General features: G+C 37.7%; 1 protein-coding gene across 1 annotated transcript in view; it reads right to left on the bottom strand.

The window, feature by feature from the left end:
- adgrb1a (adhesion G protein-coupled receptor B1a) overlaps nt 1-18,530 on the bottom strand; it is a 90,271-nt gene that overhangs the window by 58,005 nt on the left and 13,736 nt on the right. Inside the window, exon 2 of the mRNA XM_053634500.1 lies at nt 4,611-5,538. Coding sequence (XP_053490475.1) covers nt 4,611-5,334 — 724 coding nt within the window. The 5' untranslated portion in view covers nt 5,335-5,538. The remainder of the gene's footprint in view (nt 1-4,610; nt 5,539-18,530) is intronic.

Genomic DNA, 18,530 nt, shown 5'->3' with positions numbered 1-18,530 from the left:
AAAAAGTTTCCATTTGCTCATTTGATGACAATTTATAGCTGAAAATCAATGGCTTCCTTAATAATACACACAAAACCAAGACACCAACGCACTCACTTACCCACGCACATGTTCTGACACATGGCTGTGCCAGTCCTTTATTATCAGATGTAAAGAATCAGCAGTAAAATTGCTTAATTAAAACATGAATTTTTAATGAGCCCTGGGGTTGTGAGGATGGCCACGGAGATAGAACGTAAGCAGTAAGGCATTGTCCCTTAGAGAGAAAGAGAGAGTGAGATAAAGAGAGAGAGAAAGAGAGAGAGACTGTTCATCTAGTCAAGATAAGCACTGTGTTCATCACTTGTTGAGGACGGGCAGTTGAGCTGTCTACGCCGTGTGCTAAAGAAGAACGCCCCAGGTGGCCAAGCAGTCCCACAACACACCTCCACACTGAGTGGTGCCCTCACAACCATTTTCAGACACATACACTATATCTGTCCAGATTTGTGTCCGGGTCTATGTGTGTGAGAGCGAGAGAGAGAGAAAGAGAGAGAAAGATTGCAAAGTGTACAATAGCTTGAGGATTCTTAGCTTAGGATTCCAGACACTTAGTTCTTTAGGGACAGTTTTTTTTTTTTTAAATCCTCTTGCAGAACTCAACAGTATCAAACTGAACCAGGTTCACACTGCCTGGCAAAGGCATTAACACAATGCACATTTATCTTACTTTACTAAAACCTTCGCAAAACATTTGACCAGAATACAGAAGAAGGTTTATCACCACCGCCTCCTCGAAATGCGCTTTATTCCTCCGTAGCCACCCTCAACCCCGCAAACTCACTTTTTCTCCAATCAGTCTTTCCAGCATAGGCAATAATCTGTTTCTGCTCTGAGCTATTGAGTGTGTAATGAGTCTCCTCGTCCTCTATGACGCCTCTGAGCAATGGGTCACACTCAAACAACAGACACGCCTTTAGCATTTTAACGAGGAAAGTGCTCGCTCACGCCCTACTCGAAGCTGTTTTTTTCTCTTTCTCGGGCCAAGCATTTTTGCTGGAGGGTTTAGGCCGGGCTTGGCTGATTGGGCCGGCGTGAGACAGACATCTTTCCATTAATTTTCACGTGGGCGAGCACAGAGAGACAGAGCCGAGGGGGTTGCACTGTACTGATAAACCACCTGTCTGCCATAAGTCATTTGTTATTTCCTCTCTTGCTTGGCTCTCTCTCAGCTATCATCTCAAAAAATGGACCTTCATGCCACATTAATCAATTATTTATTCGCTCTTTCTCCCTCTCTCTGTATCTGTCTATCTATCTCAGATGACATCCAGTCATCCTTCCATCCTTCCATCCATCCATCCATTTAACCATCTAAGTGACCTTCTCCTTGTCAAATACATATAATTTATCAAAAAAGGGGAGAATTTTTTTTACCTCAAAAGTTTGACCTATGAAAATCATCTTTTTAAATAAGCTTCGCGGAAAAAGAAATAAAAAAAAGAGGAGGGAGATTAGATGACAAGCCACTTCATGAGGTCACAGAGGACAGCAGTCCTCTATTGTCCTGGCAGCAATATCAGTAACGGATTGGGTTTCCCACCTGCATCCACTCTCTTAGGAGAAATCAGAGCATAGCGAAAGATTCAGTGACCAGCCTTCCCTTCCCATCCTCAAATCCCCCAGTGCAACACTATCCCTATCCCACATCAGTCTGGGAGGATGCCTGCCAAAGAGATGCTCCCACAAGTCCACCTGATATCCCCAGCTGAGCCCTCCACAGGCAGCGTGTGGCGCCAAGCAGCCAAGGTCACTTAGTCATGACACATCAGCTGAAATGCAAAACCACTATTTCTGCCCTCCTCTCTTTCTCACTCTTTGTCTCTTCTTCTTTGTCTAACTTACATCAATTATTGTAGACACCTTGAGCAAAGAATAGAAGACAATACTCTACATTTTACCCACAGCGTATCTTTCATTTGACATTCTATACTAACAATAGGCTGTATCAAAGAAAACTGACATGTATAATTGACACTAAAAATGCTGCATTCTTTTTTCAGTATAATACAAACTTTTTAAATTGAAAATTATATTATCAGCAATAATAGTGAAAAGTAAAATCTTAGAAATATTTCCATGAATTCCTTAGTGTTTGATACCGTATGTCCCTTTTTGCTTTAATGACAACATGGACATGCTGGCACGGGCTTCACAATTTTGTGTAAAACCTGGCAATCCATGTTAGATCATATCCTGCAGTGTCATCTGTATATGTGTTTCAATGGATGGGATAATACTCAAGGAAAATCTGACCTATTGTACAAACAGAGTTAACATGATTAATATCACAACTTATTCAAGTTGTGAACATTCAAGATATTGAACCTTTTTTGTCTTTATTTAAAATTTTTCATTCTAAAACGTTCTGTTTATTATTATAGAAATGATATGTGTATTGATCAAAATCGTGTAGCAAAATGTTGGCTTTTGCAATAGACATTTATGCATTAAATCAACTGGTAAAATGACTACTTAGTGAGTGACTGTACTGAATCCTGCTTGGCTTAGGTGATGCAAACAGAGCTACAAAAGCTACAGTTAGCTAATTATCCCACAATTAACCTTTGTAGTAATGATATCACAGAAGCCTGCAATTTGAAAAAGAGCTCTAAGAGAAACCCTGTTTTTAGCATTTTCAGTGAGCATCGTGACAGATTTCTGAGGTTCCAAAGAAATTTGGATTTCTGTGGGTGTTTTGGTAAATTGTCAATTTTTCATGAACCAAAATCACTAATTAATTAACTCTGGCCACATTATCGCAATCTGGTATTAAACAGTGACACATCACATCTTCCGAATGGTTTAATATTCATATTCTGATCACGTGTCATGTGTAGAAAGATATAATAGTTGGCAATATTCTATTTCTGGCCAAATAGCTTTCTTGTATTTGGTAAAGTAAATGGTGTCATCAAAACCATTCTATTGAGAGTAGGTGTTCTGTGAACCTTCACTTTTACACTCATCAGTGAGCAGTTTCCTACTTTCTGGTTAAGAATAGATTTTGGGTAGGAGAACGTGGTCAGACATCAATGAAATATTTATTCACCAGATGTGTCATCGGTATTCAACACTGGCACTTCCATGCATTGTGCTGGAGAGAAAAAGAGTAATAAAAATACTGTGTATAATACAGTATGTTCACCATTTATGCTCAGAAAAGAAAAAACAGACAGCTTTGCAATGTCAGGCCCTATTCAACACTGGAATTAGGGCTGGGCGATAAAACAGTATTGGTATTAATCGATGGTACACCTTTAACCGTAACAATAGAAAAAACGTTTGGTATAATGCCCAATAAAAAAACAACCTTCAAGCTTGCGCCATCCCTGGATCATAAACAGCCTTGATAAAGGAGTGTGCTACGAGTGACAAGCAAACAGCCAATAACAAGTTGCGTATCTGTGGGGTTCAGTTGCGCCATCGCCATGTGACATCAGAATACACACGAAAATAACTGCCGTGCCTGCCGAGGACATTGTGAATAAAAAAGAACATGTCAGCTCACCATTGTGGCAGTCTTTTGGTTTCTTTCCATCTGACCAACATCAGAACACCATCGTGTGTAAGCTTTGCAAAAAAAAGCCGTCCCGGCCAAGTATGGAGAAACAAGCTGCGAGAGACTTGTAGTGCGCATGCGTGTGACTCTGAACATTAGGCAAGGAAGAAAAGTGACATTTTGCCGCTTTTGTGTTTTCTGTTAAAATGTCGGCTTTGGGGAGGACAGTCCTCAGAGCAGGAGCTCGACTCGTCTGACGTGGACCTCAGCACAGTGTTATTCAGAAGTAAGTGTTAAAGTGGGAGTTTTATAAGAGGCTAGGCTAACTATGCTAACAGGCTGAGCACAAACCAGAGCACCAAGAGTCACATTCTGCGTTATAATGTGATATGGATCTCCCTAAAATTTTCCTTGATTGTTCTACGTTTACACTTTTACATTGCACACATATTGTAACATTTTATTTATTAAGTTCAAGAGTTTCTTTAACACTTGTTTATTTAATCTTCATATAAGATATAAGAGAAGATATTTGTTTAAATTCTATTTTGTTTTTGACTGTTAAAACTAAAATTATTTGTTGTTTGCCTTAATAAAGTGGGTAAATTAAAAATACACTGATTAAATTCAAACCTTTCTTTCTACTGGTCTTTGGTTAAAAAAGTTTCAAATCTATCAATAATTATCGATACTGTATGATATGAAACATTATATCATGATACATTTTTTGGCTGTACTGCCCAGCCCTAACTGGAATATCCAAACCAACTTAATGGTTTAAAATCCTAGGTTATTTTTCAGCTTTTCATCATAAAGCATATTATTCAGTAACGACTATTCAAAGATTACAATGGAACTAATAGATATATAGTTACATGAGACATCCAAGTTGATTCACTGAAAAGTTCTGAGAGTTTATTAAACAAACCTACAAACTCTCTTCATTTGTGAACATCCTCCAAGAGGACTAATGAGGCATAGAATAAGTGAAATTAATGTGCAGCAATATTTTAATGACAATAGTGCCATGATAATGAAAAAGAAGTACAGCTATTAGCTATCAACTCACCATGGTTATCTGTGTCAGATGGTGTTCCTTTCACAGTGGGATAACAGTTCTCTAGGTAGACTCCATCTCTGTAGCATCCATTGCCCTCTTTGTCATGCAGTGGAGTGTTCACGCACTGACAGGGAATCTGCATGATGCCACAGGGACGGTTGGAAGTGCTATATGTCAAGCAGTCCTCCAACCACTGGCACAGCATCTGGCAGGCCGCCATGCTGGGGTTCCGCTTGCCTACCACCAAGTACTCCACCTTAAACTCCCCATTCCCCTCTTCTTGACCTGAACCCCCTCTTGCCGGTCCTTTCCGAATCTGCAAGAATTGCTTCCCTGCTTCCAAAAAGGCCATGTGGGTGGAGGCATCACACAGTTTCACTACTTCATCAAAGCTTTCCATGCCCAGGTAGGTACGTGTGGTCTCCAGGAAGGAGTCGTATTGGAAGGTGCGGTGTTGCCGAGGCACACAGTCTTCTGTAGGCTTGGTGACTTTGATGAAAATAGTGTAGCGCCTTGGGTCTGGATTCTGCAGTGTCCAGGAGCAAGGAGCATTAGGAAAGGCAAATGAGGAAAAAAAGAAACCAAAGAAGCGGTTCTGGACTAGAGTGGAGCAGGTGTCTGACTCTGGGCCAGAGGGTGCAGTGCTGAGACCACCCAGCCACAACAGCAACAGGAGAGGGAGGAGCTGGAGTGAAAATGGACAGGTCCTCAAGACTTTGGATATCATGGTCATACACACTGTCCAATGGAAATAAGGGCTAAAGAGCAAGCTCACTTTCTCTTGCGCCCCTGTCTTGAAGTCAACCGCCTCTTCTGGATGACAAAGAAAGGTCTTCTGAAGTGGGCCAAAGCCTGCTGTGCTTCTTGCTCAGGATAAGAATCAGCTTTGGTTCGCTGATCCAGATTGATGTTGATGATGCCTCAGGCCTTGACAGATCTGTAGGATCAGAGCATACAAGAAAAGCCATGTGAATTAAGATGAAAAGCGAGTTATGAAATTATCATTCGGAAAACAGACAAAACTTGAAATGTAATAGCTTCAAAGAAATATGGGCATAGACATAGATAAACATTCCAGGTTGTAATAAAGTATAATTTGACATACACTATGGCATGGACTAACAATAGTATTTTACAACATCTTTGTTGCTTATGACAAAAAAACCATTTCATTTAAGGCAGGTACTTTTCACAAAATATCACCCTCCCGTATTTCATCAGTGAGCCTGATATTTTATCTAATTATAGAGCAATTAATTAAAAAAAATTAACACCTGCAGTCAATCATTACTGCACTGCATTTGCTGCTTGGCAAAATGATCAAGAGCCTCAATCTTAGTGAATCATTAAGCTAAAAGCTAATGTACCGGCTCTTCACGCCTGTATGTCACCACTCCCACTGACAATTCAATAACTCCAGCAGCATATACTGGGTACAATGGCTAACAAACTATGATACATACAGTATAATGGAAGCTATTCTAGCACTGAATATACAGGCGGACCAAGCAGAAGGCATTTGAGCAAACGGAAGCACGCTGCCAAAACAACTGTAAGGATCAGGGAGCCACTGCAATCACACACCATGTGGGATTCTATTCTGGCTTAATCAGTGTTTGCTAAAAGCTCTATTTTCCTCCTCTTTTTTACCCAGTATTTGTTGAAATAAGTAGAGCCCGTCTGTATTATCCAGCTGTGTATATATTTAAGAAGGAAAGAACAATGTGGCATGAGAATAAGAATGAGATCTCACAATTTTTCAACACAATTGTTTCAGAAGTAAAATGACTCAGTAATCAGAAAAAATTACTTGGTGGTCATTAATTAGGTGAGCCTTGGTTTTGGTTTTGTTTGAGGTATTTGAGGATGCACTGTACATAAATAGGAACCAAACCAAGTTATGCTAACCAGTCTAAGTTATGCAGCGCTGAACCCACTCATCCTTGAACACTGTTTTATTGCAGATACCAGGCCATGATTCCCCTGGAAACAGAGGCAAATGTCCAGTGGCATGCACCCAGCATTAGGAAATGGGGGTTGGGCTGAGCATCAACATAGCTGTTTGGCTTGTCTTCATTTCCTGAGTGGGTGAAAGAAAACTACCTTGTGTTTTTCATGTGCAGCACAGTATAAGGCATGAAGACATCCCAACAGTATAGCTGTAGCTACTCTTTTGAATCTTGGGCATAACATAGCATTAACTGCAGCACCAAGCATCCACAGGAGCAGACCTAACTCCTTTGGCATCAGTCAACTCTGTCAAAACAACTAACAGCAATTAATGTGATACTTGGCTTATGGTGGAATCTACTTATTTAGCCTCTCTAGCCCTGTATATGCTGCTATCACATAATGCACTAGGTAGGCTCTCGTTACTGTATGATGCTTCTATTATCATGACACCAGGGTGTTTATCAATCAGCAGTGGCTCACTAACAGCAGACAGTGTACATCTACTCACTTAAACCACTTCTCCATGCTTTGCATCAAACCGTGTAAGTGGCTAGATGATCTCAAAGCTCGGTTACTGCCTGATTAATGGGCCACATCAGGTTTGGGAAATTACGAGATGCAAAGTAATATGCCTGTTTTGGCAGTAATATGGACAGAGAATGCCACTTTATGTGTTAAGAGCCTTTTAAGGTTCCCATTCTAAGGTTCTTGAGCGCAGTCCTTGAGGATACCCAGCTAGCCATCATTTAAAAAAAAAATTCCATCTAAATTCTAAAGTTGCATTCATTATTCATGCAAAAGAAACTCATTCCATGGGTACTGAATGGAGAATTTCTATGCAATGGATTTGGTCTGTTATAATTCTGAAATTTTTTGATAAGTAATAAAATGTATGTTTGCCCTTTAGACTGAACTTAAAATGAAACTTTTATTAAATAATTATGGGTATTTTCCATATGGAAATGTATGATCATGGAATGCAAGTCTTAATGCCATTCAGGCTAGCCAGTTGCTCTCCATGGTGCTGAATTCACATAATCCAACAAAACTCAGCATCCATGTTATACTTACTGATAAACATGGCTGAATGTAGGAGCTTTACTATTGTTAGTAATATCAATATCAACAACATTACATTTATTAGATATTATATATAGTATAGTATCTGGAATACTATAACTCATGCCTGTGCCGAATGCACATTATCTGCTATTTGCACACTACCAGTAAAGAATGCACATAGTATGATTACAGGTCATTCTATGCACATAATATGTATATGTGATATTTCCTATGCATGTTCCTTTGTGTCACTGATAAATGTGTGTATGTCAGTTTATGTCACTTATGTTGTATGTTAGATGTCCATAGCACCATCACACCAAGAAAAATTCTGATACATGTCTATGCATCACTGATCACATAATGCATTGGTTAAAAAATCTTCCTTGACTCTCAGCAAGCACATCCAATGCTGCTTGCCTTTGTAAATCACCTCTCATAACTAACAGAGGGACATATACAGAGTCAGGATCTTTAGTTCAATACTTCAAATTACCAATAACCTTGGAGGCAATTCATGCCTCCAAGGTTAATACTGGTTTAACAATGTGGCTTCCATCCTTATTATTTGGCAGTTAATGAAATAGCACTTGATCCAACACATCCTATTATTATTCATTATTATAAGAAATAATTAATCCTCAAGTGAAGCAAAGTCTCCAATCTCTTCCATGTGAAAAAAAAAAAACAACTTTCTATGAACTTGGCATAGATGATATCATTAAATAATAAATAGTGTCTTATCTGTGTACTTAATATTACCTTAGAGCACAAAACATTTGTTTCAGCATGACATGCTACAGATATAGAAGAAACTGTATGAAGTTGAAGAAGTACACTTCCCAGTTGTACATTTCTATTTAAAACTATACAGTTCCATGTTTCTGGATTTATGGTTTGGCCATGCTGGCGTGTGTGACTCTCAATGACTCTGCAGTTACATCTACAAAGGCTGTGAAGAATTTAAGCTGTAACATGGTGGGATCAGGAGACAGGTGGCATGTTGAGTCACACACATTCCCAGAATGTTAGTCACCACAGCTTTCTGCGGATATCTTAGCAATAGCACAGTCACTGTAATGAGATGATGCTCCTAACCTGTCTCTGCGCTCACAATGATGACCAAATGTGATATGAGGGTGAAAATACAGGGGAGTTTGCAAACTCTTTATTAGCATTATAATTAGAAAGATAAATGTTGGGTCAGTTTTCCTTCATTAAGCAAGTATGAGATGGTAGAAACAGGCAGAGGCATTGAATGGTTCATCTGGATTCTCAGTGCTTAGTTGCTGCCACTTGCTGTTTACCTAATATTGGCTGCTGTTAGCTTTCATGTTAAAAACAACAGCAAACAAAACACTTACCCAGAGAGTCAGAGAGAGACAGAAGGAGAGAGATCAAGACCATCAGAGGGAGAGAGAAACTACATAACACATGTGACTGCTGCTTCTCTTGTGTATGCTCTCTCTCATTAATCATATTCCTTACTCTAGTTGGTGCCAATCTTATTTATTTATTTATATATAAATTTAATTTTTGCCTCATCAAATGAAAAGTGCCAATGACAACTCCAGTGAACAAGGTTATTTGAGAAAACAGAACGCAACAAGCAGCACATTCTCATTCAAGACTATTCACATTCTCCTCTATCTACACTTTAATGTCTATGACAACCAACACGGGAGGCCTCACACGGCTCTGGAATTAAAGAGATAATTATCTGTCTCTGATGATGAATGTGTTTACTGTGCTAAATGCCGGGCTTTTTCATCAACTCAGAAACTCCTCTTGCTCCGAGGCAAACGACTGCAAAATGCAATATGATATGCTGCCATACACAGCACTTCATATTCCTGATCCTTAATTTTTAAGGGTCATGAACTTTCACCTTTCAAGACATGATTCACAATTTAACATCACAGAGAGTTCAGTGTTTTAATGGCTGTTATTGAGAATAAAAATTGCTCTGATGAATAAAAATTCAACAATCATTTCTTTTCGATTTTTTTCTTCTCATCTCATAAAACAAAGTACACACATCTAATATTGGCTAATGTCAGAGATTATACTAATGCATGATGCTGATTATAGCCTAGCAGATGACATATTGAGCAGTAACATTTATCGAATTGAAAAGCTATCTCCAAGTCAAAAGTCACTTAAGTGTGACAAAAACATTATATATACCCATACATTATATATATATATATATATATATATATATATATATATATATATATATATATATATATATATGTGTGTGTGTGTGTGTGTGTGTGTGTGTCCACACAGCATGTGGACATGCCCCACACTAATGAAGATTTGTCAGCTTTTCAGCAGTAACATGTGCTAGAAAGGATTCTGCATATAATTTAACTTGAAACCATTTCAACAGGGATTGTCTCAGCTAAGAAAGAAAAGATGAGGTAGGGTGCTCTCAGTGAGAAATACAATTAAATGAATAAACAAAACTGCATAAGCACTTGGAATGATTTCAACATCAATTTAATTACAGTAGTCACCCAGTATATTGAATCTATCACCATGACACATCACCATCATCTCATGCTTTACAAATTCAGAATGATTTGCAAGACTTAATACGTGTGAAAGTTTATGAAGGTTAAGACTGTGGAGGGTGTGTTAGTATTTGTATATTTCATTGAATTCATTACCATAGAATAAAACAGAACAAAATTTTCTTCCACCTGTGTTTGAACAGTTGTTGGTTTTTTTTTTTCCCCATTAGATCAGGTTCAGCAGATGGTACTTAATTTTATAACCCACACCCCAGTTTCCAATAACACTGAAAACATTAATCAGGGGTCAATTTCAGAAACTCATGTTGAGATTCACACTCCGAAACTAACTTGTAAAATGACAGGTTCAGAATAGTTAAACCAGACCTCTTCACCTGCAGTAATTAGCTAATTAGGGTGGAGATTCTAAGCATAGGTTAATCAGTGTCAGAAATGCTGTATACTTTTATTCATTCATTTTGACATAACTCATATATGGTGAATAATTGTTCTTAGAAATGCATGTCTAAAGTCATGCTAAAAAAATAAATGATGTGTGCTCTATGGCAACTAGCTCTATACTCTGCTGCTCTCTACCATACTTTTACAGATCGTTTTGCAGTCTATGCTTGGTTTATAGACTGTATATAAGATATGCAGAAGAGCACATTTTAGTTGCAGAATTTGAACATTTTAGTTGTTTTCTCAACTTTTATTCAGTCATAATTAGCCTTTATTTGCCATTTTATCCCATTACACATAGCCCTAGCTTTGTTGCAGTTGCATTTATATAGCACTTTTCTAGACACTCAAAGTGCTTTACATAGTATGTGGGGGGAATCTCCTCAACCACCACTAGTGTGTAGCATCGACCTGGATGATCTGATGGCAACCATAGTGTGCCAGAACCACACCAAACACCAGCTATTAGTGGAGAGGAGAGATTGATGTATCCAATTCAGGGATGGGGATTATTAGGGGACCATGATAGAGAAGGGTTAATGGGGGAATTTCACCAGGACACCGGGTTATACCCTTACTCCTTTTACAATAAGTGTCCTGAGATTTTTAATGACCACAGAGAGTCAGGACCTTGGATTAACGTCTCTAACGACGGTGCTGTTTTTACAATATAGTGTCCCCATCATTGTACTGGGGCATTAGGACCCACACAGACCACAGGGTGAGCACCCACTGCTGGCCTCACTAATACCACTTCCAGCAGCAACCTTAGTTTTCCCCAAGAGGTCTCCCATCCAGGTACTGGCTAGGCTCAACCTTGCTTAGCTTAAGTGGGAAAACAAACAAGAACTGCATGAAGATATGGCTCTGATCAGGAAGAAAATGATGGCTGTTTCTCAAGAACAGACTTGTGTTCTCATGAAGACCGGTCTTGCCAGGCTACCTTGGAAGAATGAACTCTGAAGGTCAGGAGGACATAGAACACATCTTTGTGAGAATTGAGATGTGCTGTGATGTTCCTGTTGTGCAAAGGACCGTCCCAGCACATTTCTAGTTGTGGGCCAGAGTCCTCATCTCTTCAGTGCTCCCTAAGTAATATTGGTCAGCGGGTTAATAGATTTATTGTTAACTGGCTGAGTAACCAAATGTTAATTATGCCTGCCTGTTTCAAATCCCCCCACAACCATTCCATAAACCTCCATTTCTTCTTTTTGAGCCATTACTTGGTGGATTTGCTAGTGTGCTTAGAATCATTATCCTGTGCAAAGGTCCACTTTCAGTTCAACTTCAACTTTCAGACAGATGGCCTCACATCTTCACGCACTCTTTGATATGATGCAGAATTCATAATTGGATCAATGAATGCAAGCTGTCCAGTCCCTGCGGCAGTGAAGCAACCCCAAACCATAACATTTCCACCACCTTTCTTCAGAGTTAGTATGAGGTGCTTCTACATAAACACTGCATTTGGTCAACTGTTACTGTGGCCAAACAACTCTATCTTTGATTCATCTGTCCAGAGCACATTATTCCAAGGGGCCTGGTCTTTGCCTATATGCTCATTAGTAAACTGTAGTCTTGCAAAGGCTTCCTGGCATGCCTCCCATGCAGGTCAAATTTGTGCAATCTCTTTCTGATTGTAAAAGCATGCAACTTGACACCAACAGTTACTAGCAGATCCTGTGATGACATTTTGGGGTTCTTGGAAACTTCTTTTTACATAAGATGGTCAGCTCTTGGACTGAATTTGCTGGGATGGCCAGTCCTGGAAAAATAGATATTTTTTTTCCTTACAGTGGAATGACGTATTTGATGATGTACTCCTTTTCTCCTGTTGTTGCCATATTATATTTATTTATTTATTTATTTATTTATTTATTATTTAGGCCATTATTTCATTTTAAAGCCTTTATGTCAGTCCACAACCCTGACCAGGATACGTGGTAAATAAAAGTGAGAGTGAGTGAGTAAAGTAAAGTATATTACAGAAGTCTTCATATGAAAACTCATATGAAAATCTTATTCTGCTGCTGAAAAAAAATTACACACAATTTTACTTTGCTGCAAGCTGTAATTGATCACACTTTCAAGACTTGACTGATGAGTGTACTTTTAAAGTACATTGTGAACATGCACAATCCAGAATTAACTCAGCATGAGGTTTGAGTTAGCTAACTGTCATTTGCTTTTTTTCTAAATTGAATTTAGGTATTTTCAAGCCCACTTCTTTGAAAAGAAAAAAAAACTGAATGTAGACGTTCTACATAAGATAAATGTTCCATATAAGGAGAGGTATTACTCAGTAATGCTCTGCTATAGCTCGTGCAGAATTTCCTTCAGGTTTGTGGTTGGCTGGATATACTAGTCTATTACACATAGCACTATCCTCTTTCTCCCCATATACCTCTTGTACAGCTCTGAGGTGTGTAATGGGTTGCAAATGAAACATTACATGGAGAATTTCATAAAAAGGGCAAGGTGTTTTTAAAAAAAAAACAACTTTTGACAAGCTGTGTATTTTTTGAAGGATTCTGGTGTGCTGTGATTGCCAATGATGCTGAATTTAATAGAAGGTAGTTTAGATTTATGGGGCAGAAAGAGGATGTCCTGAAGCCACTTCAGTTTAACTAATGCTATGTTTCTCCAAGGGTCAGAGATTCATCATTTATCTGGATTTGTGTTGCTCACATCTGGGAAACTCAGTAATATTTCTTAGGCTTGTGTAATGTGGAGATGGATAAGAGCACACTGACAAGAGGTGCAACGGAAATCACAGAAGACTAGTAATTAAGAGATTAAAAAATTAAGGAAACGGAAAAGAAAATTCATGCTCTGCTTAGCAAAGCTCTTTCATCTACCCTGTTAAATTACAAATGGCCTCCATCAAATAATATTAATGCTGAAGTGAGTTAAATTCTCCTTTGTGGAGGTGACAGGAATGTGAAAAGAGAAAATTATGGAGGTGCTAATATTCAAGGGTGAGGAAAGATTTACCAACATCATATTGAAACTGGATAGATTTTGCAACAGTCTTTAATACCATTAGACAATTAATATAGGAGAAAAAAACATGTATAGTACTATGCAAAAGCCTTAGGCACATGCAAAGAAATGCTGTAGCGCAAAGATGCCTTCACAAATAATGAAATTGAATGTTTCTACATTAAAAAAAATACTATAAAGAGCAGTAAGCAGTGATAAATGAAACTAAGTCAATATTTGTTGTGACGGGAAAAAAAGAGTAGTCTCAGGTACGCTTCCTACAGTTTTATAAGGAAATGTGATGGCAAGTTTTATTAGGGTGCCTAAGACTTTCGCACAGTGCTGTATATCATTGTTCTGACAATCAGCTGGCGCCAATGGTTTTATGACCAGGATTAAAAAAAAGAAAAGGCTCAAAGGAATCCCTAATGCTCCACATCCTAAAGGAAACAAATCAAACCTGTAATAACCACTTTAGAGTCTCAGACACTTGATCAATTATTTACTCTTTGGTAGAGAAAGTATTACTACAACGATTTCCCTGCTATAGCCATTTAAAATCAGGACCATTTATTGTTGTTTAATTTCATTCTCCTTTTTTTTTTTTTTTTTTTGCTTCTTGGTAATTATTTCTGGCCATGAAAATAGAAACTGAGTGCAAACGGGTTACACTTGGGTTACACTCATCTAAATTAGCAATCATTATTGCTAATGTTATTATACTTGTGCCTGCACAGAAATAAAAGCCCTAATAGTAAAATAAAAGACTGTAAAAGACTGTGTTACCTACTGGCTCAACTTTTTCGTTATGCTGTCATAGCTGGAGCCTCTGTTTACACTCTGATCACAATACACACCCTTTTAAACCACTGCAGGGCAAGAGCATGTCTAATAATCTGTTCTCTCTCTCTCTCTCTCTCTCTCTCTCTCTCACTGTCTCTCTCTGTCTGTTGTGCTGTATGTGTTCTGCTGCTGGATGTGATGCTGGTACCTGATTCTTCTAAAGCTGTAGCTCATCTTGCCCTCTGGACCTGCCTGACTCATTGTGATACTTCTTCTGCTTTGAGCTTCTGCACTTATGACTCACTTTCTGCTGCTGCTGATGGTTCCACATGGATACCCTGAAGATTTGCTCTTCTAAAAATTACAGTAGAGACATATCTTCTAAAAACTGCTCGTTTGTAAAGAAACTGTTCACATGCTTTGAAGGATGCTTTGAAGCATGTGTTTTTATAATTCTTTTAAATATAATTTCATCCATAAAAATTGCTCCTCAAGATAAGTGACATCTTCAACTGAGATGCTGTCTTCTGTAATGTCTTCCAAGCAGGAAAAAAACTTGACTTTGACTTTAAAGGGATGAGATTTAAAGTCAGTAATTAATAGTGCAATATATTGGCCTTAAATAGCAGTCTTTTGACTGTATTCACAGCCCAAATCATAAATGCCAGATTTATCTATTGTGGTTACATCAAACTGGACTTAATACTGCTCTTCCCTTAGACTGATATTGTGCAAGAAAAAATATAACACGTCTAAGTGCAGAATTGCATGTAGTGCTGTTTGCCTTTTCTTTAAAGAAAATAATAAAAATAAAAAGTGTGTTTTAGAAAAGCAGAATTAATTAGCCAACTTGAACACTAACTAGCTTTAGTAGAACACAGGTTAGCTAATATCAACAAGAAGGTTGTTGAATTTTGTTTCAAATGGGAGTTTTGTTTCTCAAAATATGAAAATTTTAATGTACACAATATGTAAGTATTTTGATATTTAATCCCAAGAACAATGGAAGCACTCTGTTTTTCCCAATACCTTGGTTAAATAACTCTTTTTATTATATGATTATACTGTTATAATAGTGCAGTGCTACCGGTGTTATCTAGCCAGAAGTAAGTTCTTTGTTTTTGTTGTGTAACATTGATTATGGTCTATTGGTCTCTGAAACTAAGTGCATGTCCCAAATTCATTCAAACTTATGCAATGCAACTTTTTTGTGCGTTTTGTGGAAAACTACTTGAATTGGCAAAAGTGCAATTGCAGGAAACTGTTTTTAATGGTTTTTCACAGTGATGTTTGTTGGTAAATGAGACCTTTTAGCTGTACTCATGTTTGACACACATGAATCAAAGGGTTGCTTTGGCTGAATGCACGTTGTGATAATGTCACATGACATGTCTTGGGCAAAATCTTCAGCAAACCTGCGGTAATTTAGAAAAATTGCAAGTTCCTGCGAAAATTGCAGTGTTTCCTTAATTTTGCATTAATTTCTTTATTCGCAAAATGGCAAAATCCTGAAGGGGCTGACTTATGTGAATCTGCAGTAGTATACCTAAAATTAAGGTATAATGTCCAGGAGAGATGCAGAGGTTTCAGTAATAGCTATTACACATTTCCGTAATAAATAACTGGCATGTCTGTTACATTTATAGCACACTCTGTTTATCTTACAGTGTTTCTAATTTAGATGATGGTTTTAGGCTTATTTTCCAAGTGAGATGTGACCGTTTTAATGTCACTGTGACAGCTTGTACATGTAAAAGGCCAGTTTTGCAGTAACTGATTGCAGTGAGGTGATATACACACTGTCAAAAAAGCTAAACCGTAACTGGTCAGAGGGGTGGAGCCCTCAAGGGTGCATCTTCTGTATCTTTATTTGCTTCAGAAATTAAATGCAGTGTAACTTAGTTATGGAATATAATTGGGCCACAGTTGAACTTGTTGCAGAAGGTACAGTTACATCTTTGTAATGATCATTAAAAGCATGATGAGGCTTTGATGCATTGTTCATCCAGGTCTCTTGATTTAGAATTATATCCACTTTGTTGTTGTGTCTGTGTCCTAGTAATGTTTAAAATATGTAGCATCTTTACATTTTTTTTAGACTATGCACTGTTGAAATCAGATGAAATCAGATGTCAAGTACATGGGGCTGGATTTAAAGCTGTCATATTGCTTGACTGTGATTTACTCTTTTTTTAAAAATACTTTTACTCCCTAAAAGCCCTGACTCCAGAATAAATAGAGCTAAACTATATAATCCTTTGTTTGATCAAAGAGGCCATGTGGCCTGGCAGTCGGATCTGCTTTCTCTGACTTTTTTTTTGTATAACACACTGCATGCATTTTGACTCTACAGTGTAGATAATGATAAAGACTGACTCTGTGTATGGAGAGAACAATCAAAAGAACATCTATTCAGTAGCTGCAGCAATAAATACACAGATAGTACAGTAAGAAAAAAAAAGAATGAGAGAGAGAGAGAAAGACAGAGAGAGAGAGAGAGAGAGAGATGGTGTAGAGTGACATGGTGTGGGAGCTGGGCAGACCGGCTGGTGGAGAGGAGAGAGAGCTCCACATCTGTTTCTAAAATGATCTAACAGGCGGTATCTGCACGCACCCTTTCCCTCAGCACATCCAGCCCAGATCTGTTTGTTTTCGCTGTCATCAAGAGTCCAGACGATTGTTTACCTGAAGCTAATTTCAATTAGGCGTCTAACTGTCTGCTGAAATGGATGGAGCTGAGGATGTACCAGTGGGACATGGTCTCTCTCAACTCTTTTACATGATCAAACTTCTTCAACAGTCATGCCATATGTGTGGTGAAGAAAATCTTCAATCGAATATGACTTTCACCCTGCACATTCACAAGCATTTTTGTCACTCAATTTGTATGAAGTGTTACAAAGATTAAGCTTAGGGTTAAGGACAGGGTTAGAATTCATACCAAATTTTAGAAACTGATTTGTATGAAATAATAATTTTAAAAAATCCAATCACATCGCAATTGATCACTTAATTTTGTACTTGAATGTTTTCTTGGTTTTTTGTATGTGTGCTAGTACTGAAAACACTAACACTTTTGTGCACAATTTTTTTTTTAATCACAATATTTATATTACTTAAAATTGCATGTCATGTGAATTTGGAATTTTTCTATGTTAAAACAGTAAATGGCGTGTACATGTGCAAGAATGCCATGAGTAAAAAAGTAAAGTACATGGTACCTGAAAAAAAAACAACCTCTTCCAATATTAATTAACATTCAGGTCTAAAATATGTAATGCTGATATCCAAAATGATGAAAAAGACCATTTTAAAAAATAAGATTCTTTTAGCATTTATCTTGACATGCACCATTTGCACAGTTTATGAGCAAATTTTGGAGGAAAAAAATTTTTTTCTACTTTTTTAATTTTATCTTCAGTGAAAAATTACTTTTTAAAACCATTTATTGTATTTTGGAGCAAAATTATTTTTAAAAAATCATTTGGGATTTTATGTAGAAAAATTGTAACTTCATGTTGCATTGAGAATGGTAATGGACTAGAGAGCAACATTTTTTATAATAATAATAATAATAATAATAATAATTGTTGCTTTTTTAGTAGTTTTTTGTCTGTTTATAAATTTTTCAACTGTACGTGGTTCATTTTTTCATGCTACACACTTCAAATAGAAGATTTGAGAAAAGATTTTAGGAAAAGATTACTTCTTAATCTCTCTCTTACAGCTTTGATACAAACTTCATAAACTAAAACAAACAGATCTTACACTGCATCCAATTCATTGCCTCCTCTGATGGATTACACATGTGAACCAACAGTTCATTAAGTGAATACATCCTCCTAGTTTTGTCCAGCACCTGTGCCCAACTTGTCTCCCCATTTGTCTGATATTCTCGTGATACTCAGCGACATCGTCTCTTCATGTGAATGAAAGCAACTACCTCCTGTATAATATGACTGGTACATTTAATACAACCCTAATTTGGGTTTCATGCCAGCTAAATCTGTTTGTAATTTGTATTATTGTGCTAGAGCACAAAGCAGATTACAGACATGGCATTGCCAACATTTTTATGAGGTGTTAATGACAAATTCATTGCAGGGGAGTTTAGACACCGGCCTCTGGAAAGCAGAGGCCCTTAAAAAAAAGACCTTTAGCTTCCTTT

The sequence above is a fragment of the Ictalurus furcatus genome, chromosome 1, assembly GCF_023375685.1.
Source record: "Ictalurus furcatus strain D&B chromosome 1, Billie_1.0, whole genome shotgun sequence".
Taxonomy (NCBI): Eukaryota; Metazoa; Chordata; class Actinopteri; order Siluriformes; family Ictaluridae; genus Ictalurus; species Ictalurus furcatus.
The sequence above is the reverse complement of the archived record's forward strand: the minus strand, read 5'-3'. Positions and strand labels throughout refer to the sequence as shown.